The following is a 6,313-nucleotide window of genomic DNA, read 5'->3' as shown; positions in this document are numbered from 1 at the left end:
TGCACCAGAGGGAGCATCTCCAGGGCAGGGAGAAGGGGCTCCAAGGCCTGGGAACTTGTGTGCCCCTCACGGTCCCTGAGACGGTGACCGCCGCCCGCAAGGCTGGGGCTCAAACAACACGGCTCGCCTCCCCCAAGCCTGAGAAGGTGCCCAGCTCAGCCTGGCCTCGCCCGAGCTCTCCCAACTGCTGGGTCCGCTCAACTTCCCACCAGCCTCCTGCTGGCCACAGGGAGCTTGCCCAGATGGAAGGGGGTCCCAGGGCTGGTGTCCTGGCCCACTGCCCGTCCTCTGGTCCTTGCAGCGGAGGGGAGACAGGCCCAAGCTGTGCCCGTAGCAAGGCGGACCTCCTGTGGCCTTCAGGCCCCCGTCGAGCCCCGGGGCCCGCCTTGTGCTCAAGCCCCCAGGGCTTGTCCAGGAGGCTGTCAGAGGTGAGCTGTGTTCCCGGGCTACCCCCAAGTCTGATGGGCCCCCCGGCAATGCCCCTTCCACTGCTGGGTCAGGAGGGCAGGGATACTGCGCGCTCACTGTGGACAGTCCCACGACACGACCCCAGCGACCGAGCCAGGCAGGGGAGTGGCAGACACAGCCCTGGTGGGGATGGACCACGGAGGGCATACGCTGTCATGCAACAGGGTGAAACCCTGCCCAGGGCACTTGGCAGGCCCGGGCAGTGCAGCATGGGACTCTTGACCTCAGGTTGTGAGGTCAAGCCCCATGCTGGGTGTAGAGATGACTTCAAAAACCATGAAGTCTTTAAAAACATATATTGCCCAGAGGGTGTACACGAGGCCCCGACGGTGAGCGGGTGACAGCCCCAGGCTGCCCCAGCAGGAGCTGCCGCCAGGGGACGTGTGCCGGCGTGCAGCCCCACGCCCCTCGCGGCAGCTGGTGAGAGGCGCTGGCCAGCACTGAGTCTGTCCCGTGTCCCTCTGGGCCAGGAGCGGGGTCGCTGGGTCTGGCAGGGAGTCCTCAGCTCAGCTGGGGGGTCTGATGGCCATTCCCCTCCCCCAGCGCTCACCTCCAGGTGGCCCCTCCTGCTTTGAGGGGCAGCGTGTGGTTGTTCACGGCCTTGTGGGAGGCGGATGTGGCCGAGCAGGACGGTGGCTGGACGTGTGGTCCATGTGGCAGGGACCTGACTCTGTACCCCAGCATCCTCAGCACCAGGGACTCCAGGGCCAACATGCAAGTCGGCTGCTGGGGTCCAGGCAGATGGGAGCAGACGACCCCCAGGGGGAGTCAGGGACAGCAGGATGGGGTCCCCCGACTCCCTCCTTGGGGCCAGGGCTCCGTAAGTGAGCGCTGGTGTGGCCAGCCCTGCGGGGGGCCAGGAGCAGCCGGGGTTGGGGCAGACCTTCTCCCAGAGCCTGTGCAGTGCCAGCTGCCAACATTTCAAAGGGCCACCGTCCATCTGCTCGATCAAAGCGCCACGGGACCCCTGCCTCCTGGAGGCTCTCTGAGCCGCCCACCAGTAACTGCTGAGGCGAGTGAACACTGGGGGGACAGCAGTTCTCCGGAGGGCAAGGAGCTGCAGGTGAGCCCAGCCTAGTGGCCTTGGGGCCACCCCCCCAAGCGGGAGGGTCCCAGTGCTGGTCCTCAAACCCCGGGGGAGGGGAGCAGAAAGAAGCCCCCTTGCCTGGTCACTAGGCTCTGATGCCCTCAGCCCAGGGGTCCAGGGTCACAGCCTTGAGGGCACGCTTGGAGGAAAAGGCATCTGTCAGGAGCTGCAGGGTGGCTGAGCTCAGGCTTCTCATGCTCCTGGCTGGTGAGCTGCGGCGCTGGGGGACCAGCCGGGTCTGGCCGAGGGCCGGGTCCGGGTGCCAGTGGGGTTTGAGCCACGGCTTCGGGTGCTGGGTGAGGTGAGGGAGCTGCACGGGGCAGGGCTGCAGGCTTTGGTGGGGGTCTTCAGAGCCCTGGCAGGCCTGGCGTGTTCGTGGGGGGCTCCAGGCGGGCGCTGCCACCGGGACCACCCTGGCGGGGTGCGGGAGCTGGCTGACACGGTCCCTGAGCCAGGGCGACGGCCTCCTGCGCAGGGCGTCGTGGTGTCTCCATGCGGCCAGCAAGCGGGAACGGTTCTGGGCTCACGTTACAGTTTCCACTGGAAAAACAGCCCCATTCTGAACATTGGCTCCAAGCTTTTAAAAAATTGCAAATATATCCAGTTTCCAGACAAGCACTCACTAAGTGAACTTGCTTGTTTCTGCCGGGCTTGCCGAGGGTGGGCGCCCGGCCCGGTGGCAGCGACAGGCTGGGGCCAAGGGAGGCCGGCGGAGGGCCAGGAGGGCAGGGCTGGCCGCCGCTCTGGGGTGCCTCTGCTGGCCTGGCCGAGGGGCCTCGGGTGCCCGGCACCTAGACGGACGCAGGGTGCAGACCCACATTCAGGGAGCAGGAGCCGAGGCAGAGGGGCCACCTCTCCGTCACGCAGGGCTGCGGCCAGCTGCACCCTGATGCCGCTGACTCCCGCACACGACTCCAAGTGCTGTGCGTGGGGCACACTCGGCTACGGCTGCGCGGCCAGACTGGACGAGGCCCCGGCAGCTGGCAGGCAGGAGCCAGGTGCAAACCCAGGCTTCCGGGGGTCCCAAGGTGGTGCCTTACTCTGGGGCTCTGAGGGGCTGTCACCTGGAGTGGCTCTGGTTGTGGAGGGCGCTGGGTGTGCACACATGCGAGTGTGCCTGTATCCACACACACGTATGGGTCCGTGAGTGTGTACACTGGGGCCCCTCTTCTCCCTGACACACAGGGCTCGGGCCCCCAGCACCTGCAGAACCACAGGGAGGCCAGGTCTCCAGGGAGGATTCAGGGGTCCCAGGCTTCCCTCCCTGTTGGCCCCTGGGGTGGGGTGGGCCATGCTGGGCCCTGGAGGGCAGGCCCTTAGTTGGCCTCGGCATCCCTGGGAAGGAGGCCATGGGGGGCGCAGGAGTCTGCTGCCCTGGTCCCCGAGTGTCCCCACGCCGGGCACCCCCAGGCTGGGAGTGAAGGCCCCGAGTCTCCCTCCGGCCAGCCTGTTTTCCTTGGAAGACAAGGAGCATTCCTGGTGCAGTGCGGCTGACACACAAGGGGAAGGAAGTGCCCACTGGGTAAACCAGGACCCCCACCCCGGCCGCGTTCCCAGCTTCACGGAAGGCTTTCTGACGCCAAAAACATCTGGAAACTCTTCCAAGGCCCGGATTCAAGCGCTTTGCGTTCGGAAGCCGGGCAGTCCAGAGCAGGCTGGGCTGCAGGCGCCTGGAGCCCAGGAGACACCCCTGCTGCCTGTGCGGCCTGCGTGAGGAGACGGGACGGCTTGGCTCCTGGGGGAGGTGCTTCTGAGGCAGGAGCTGGGGAGGGTTCAGGAAGGCACTGGCCCATTTCACAGACGGGGCAGGAGGCCTGCACTCAGCCCCGGGGGCACCTGATGTTCCTTCCTTTTCAACCTGGTCTTGTCCAGCGTCTCCTGTGGAGGATTCTGGAAGCGACGGTGGCCGCAGTTCCTCCCCAAAGGTGGGGGCCACCCCCGGAGCCTCACAGTGACCCCGGCCCCGAGGTCGTGTGCTTCCCCTCTCGGGAGACACGAAGCAAACAAGCCTCGGAGGCAAGGAGCCCCCCTCCCAGCGCTCCATCAACGCTCACAAACCACCCGCCCCGGGTCTTGGCTCTGAAAAGTCCTGAGGCAAATCATTTTTCTGCCAAATTTCAGTCTAAGATGTAGAAAGGCAGACACCAGAAGCAGTAAAAGTGAAAACAGAAAGGAGGCTTTCCTCGGAGGAGGAAGGTCTAAAGGGGGCGCGGGAGCTGGCGGTCTGCCTGGGGGACGCAAAGCGGGGGGTCCCCCGCTCCCATGCTCAGGAGGGCCCTCGCCTGGCACGTCCTGCTCACGCCCACCACGCCAGAGACCCTGAGTCGGGACCCATGACCCAGGGCCGGGGACATAGCCAGCTGCCCACAAAGACCACGGCCCTCCAGTCCCAGCCCCAGTGCGGTTCCCCTCCCTCCCTCCCTCCACCCCTGCACACACATGTGCTATGTACGTGCAGCCCTCCATCCACCCAGCTCTGGTGCTGCCCTGCTTATGGGGTCTTTGCAGCCTGTGGGTTGGACCGGACGGTGTCCTGGGTGTCCAGGAGTGGGACATGGTTTGCTGAGATGGTGCTGTGGGCCCATGCCACGTCTAGACGCTGAGGGCACTGGAGAGCCTCACGACAGAGGGGCAGGCCAGGCAGGGAGCAGGGGCTCTGCCCTCGTTCAGTACACGGCGGGGCTCCAAGTGGCATCGTGCCTCAGTTTCCCCAATTCTGCAGCCACGAGACTGTACGTGCAATCCCCACGTACTGCTGACTCCAACGCGCTCAGTCGTGTCCGGACCCCCTGAGGGTGCTGGCGTCCACGATGAGTCATGTCACTCCTCACCCCTTGGTCAGACTTACCCTCTGCAGGGGCTCGAGCCACCCCCATGATGCAATGCCTGGTTGGGCCCCCGCCTGAGTCATGTGTGCCCCCCCCCCACCTGGGGAGAGCTGGGGGCGTGGAGCCCCTGCCTCTGCACCTGGTTCTGTACCCACTTCCTCCCAGCCCAGCTCCATGCGTCTGTTCCCGGGCTCTCCTGCCAGACCACAGGCCCAGCTGGACCAGGACTGAGCCCCCCCGCCCCGCCCCATGTTCTGTCCCACGTGCCCCCCATAGTGGCCCCCAGGCCTCCCCAGTGGCCCCAGCCTGAACTGCAGGCAGCCCTGCTCTCTGCAGGGTCCAGGCTGTCCGTGTCTCTACAACGGCAAAGTAACATTTCCTGAAAATGAATTGATGAGGTTCCTGAAGGTCTGTAACTCCCGCTACTGAATTCTCTCTGCCCCTCCTGTGCTCCTGCAGCTGGCGGCCTCCCTTCCTCTCTGAGCTGCTCCCACCCCCGTCTGTGCACATGAGGCTCCGCACCTGTCTGCAGAGGACGCAGCCAGACCCAGACTGCCGCGGCCAGAGTGACAGGTGAGGGGCCCGAGGTCAGGAGAGAGCGCTCCCGACAGCGTTGGATGCAGCCGAGGCCACCCCGGCCTGGGGCTTCCGGGGGCTTCCTACCATCGGCACGTCAGCGGTTAGCAGGAGCCCGAGACTCTGGAGAGGGCCCAGGACTGCCGTGGGGTCTGCAGACACCCACCCCCTCCGCCCCCGCCCCTCGCAGTGCCTGCCACTGACTCCGCTGGGCTGGGCGGGGAAGCACGTGGGGGGGCCATGTCTGTAGGGTGCAGAGCTGAGCCTGGTGAGTCCCCCGTGCAGCCCCAGGAGGCAGGGGGCCCATCGCTTCCAGCTGCACATGAAACCATGAAGCCTGAGGCGGGGAACCCGAGACCCCCACCTCAGGATGTGGCCGCAGCTGCCTGATTTACCCCGAGCTCTGCACTGTGAGCCCCGGTGGGGCCGCCCGGCACGCCTACGAGACAGACGACAGCGTCACTAAACGTGCTCTGTATTCCTGAGGTCACGCAGGCTCTTCTAAAGCAGTTTTCCAAGTGGCATTTGTGCTGACTGCACTACACAATTATTTCCTCATTGGGAAAATGAGGAACGCCCCTGCAGCCCCACTCCCACCCTTGCAGGAGCCCCCCTGGCATCTGGGATCTGCCAGTCTCGCCCAGCAGCCTCCACCCTCTCTGTGCCCACCCTGAGCATGCCGCACCTGCAGCTGTCCTCCTGCCGGGCTCTGGGAAGGCAGCGGTGTGTACCTGGGCCCTGCCTCAGCGCCAGTCTCCCGGGCCGTGAGTGCAGCCCGACACTCAGGCCCTGCAGCCCTCTCCCCAAAGCTCTCTGGAGGACAGACGCAGCTCCACCTGGATTTCTGATCACTCTGTGACATGTTGTAAATTTAAAAGTAAAGGTCCTGGGGCCATGGGTGGCTCAGTCAGTTAAGCATCTGACTCTTGGTTTCGGCTCAGGTCACGATCTTGGGGTTGTGAGATCGAGCCCTGCGTGGGGCTCCGTGCTCAGTGGGGGTCCTGCTTGAGATCCTCTCTCTCTCTGTCCCTCCCCCTGCTTGCACACACTCTCTCTCTGTGTCTCTTAAATAAATAAATAAATCTTAAAAAAAAAAACAAAAAAAACAAAAGCAAAAGTCCTGTGCCATGGAGAGCTCAGAGTATCCTTGATTGGGACTCACGGGGGCCCAGCAGGACAACAGGCTCTTGGGTACCTCACCTGGACAGGCTCCTGCAACCCTTCGGTGGGGGCGCTGGACACGGATGGATTTGTACGGACAGGAGTTGCTAACTCTGACTCTCCTAAAGCAAGTGTCTACGCAAAGTGCCAGGATGAACCGGAAGAGAATTTTACACCCACACACACGTTTATA

General features: G+C 64.5%; 1 protein-coding gene across 1 annotated transcript in view; it reads right to left on the bottom strand.

The window, feature by feature from the left end:
- Positions 1–1,640: 1,640 nt before the first annotated feature.
- RNF212 (ring finger protein 212) overlaps positions 1,641–6,313 on the bottom strand; it is a 41,438-nt gene continuing 36,765 nt past the window's right edge. Inside the window, exons 14-15 of the mRNA XM_040624933.1 lie at positions 2,179–2,346; positions 1,641–2,072 (exon numbers count right to left, since the gene is read on the bottom strand). Coding sequence (XP_040480867.1) covers positions 1,641–2,072; positions 2,179–2,346 — 600 coding nt within the window. The remainder of the gene's footprint in view (positions 2,073–2,178; positions 2,347–6,313) is intronic.

This window comes from Ursus maritimus, unplaced genomic scaffold (assembly GCF_017311325.1).
Source record: "Ursus maritimus isolate PB19 unplaced genomic scaffold, ASM1731132v1 scaffold_8, whole genome shotgun sequence".
Lineage (NCBI taxonomy): Eukaryota > Metazoa > Chordata > Mammalia > Carnivora > Ursidae > Ursus > Ursus maritimus.
The sequence above is the reverse complement of the archived record's forward strand: the minus strand, read 5'-3'. Positions and strand labels throughout refer to the sequence as shown.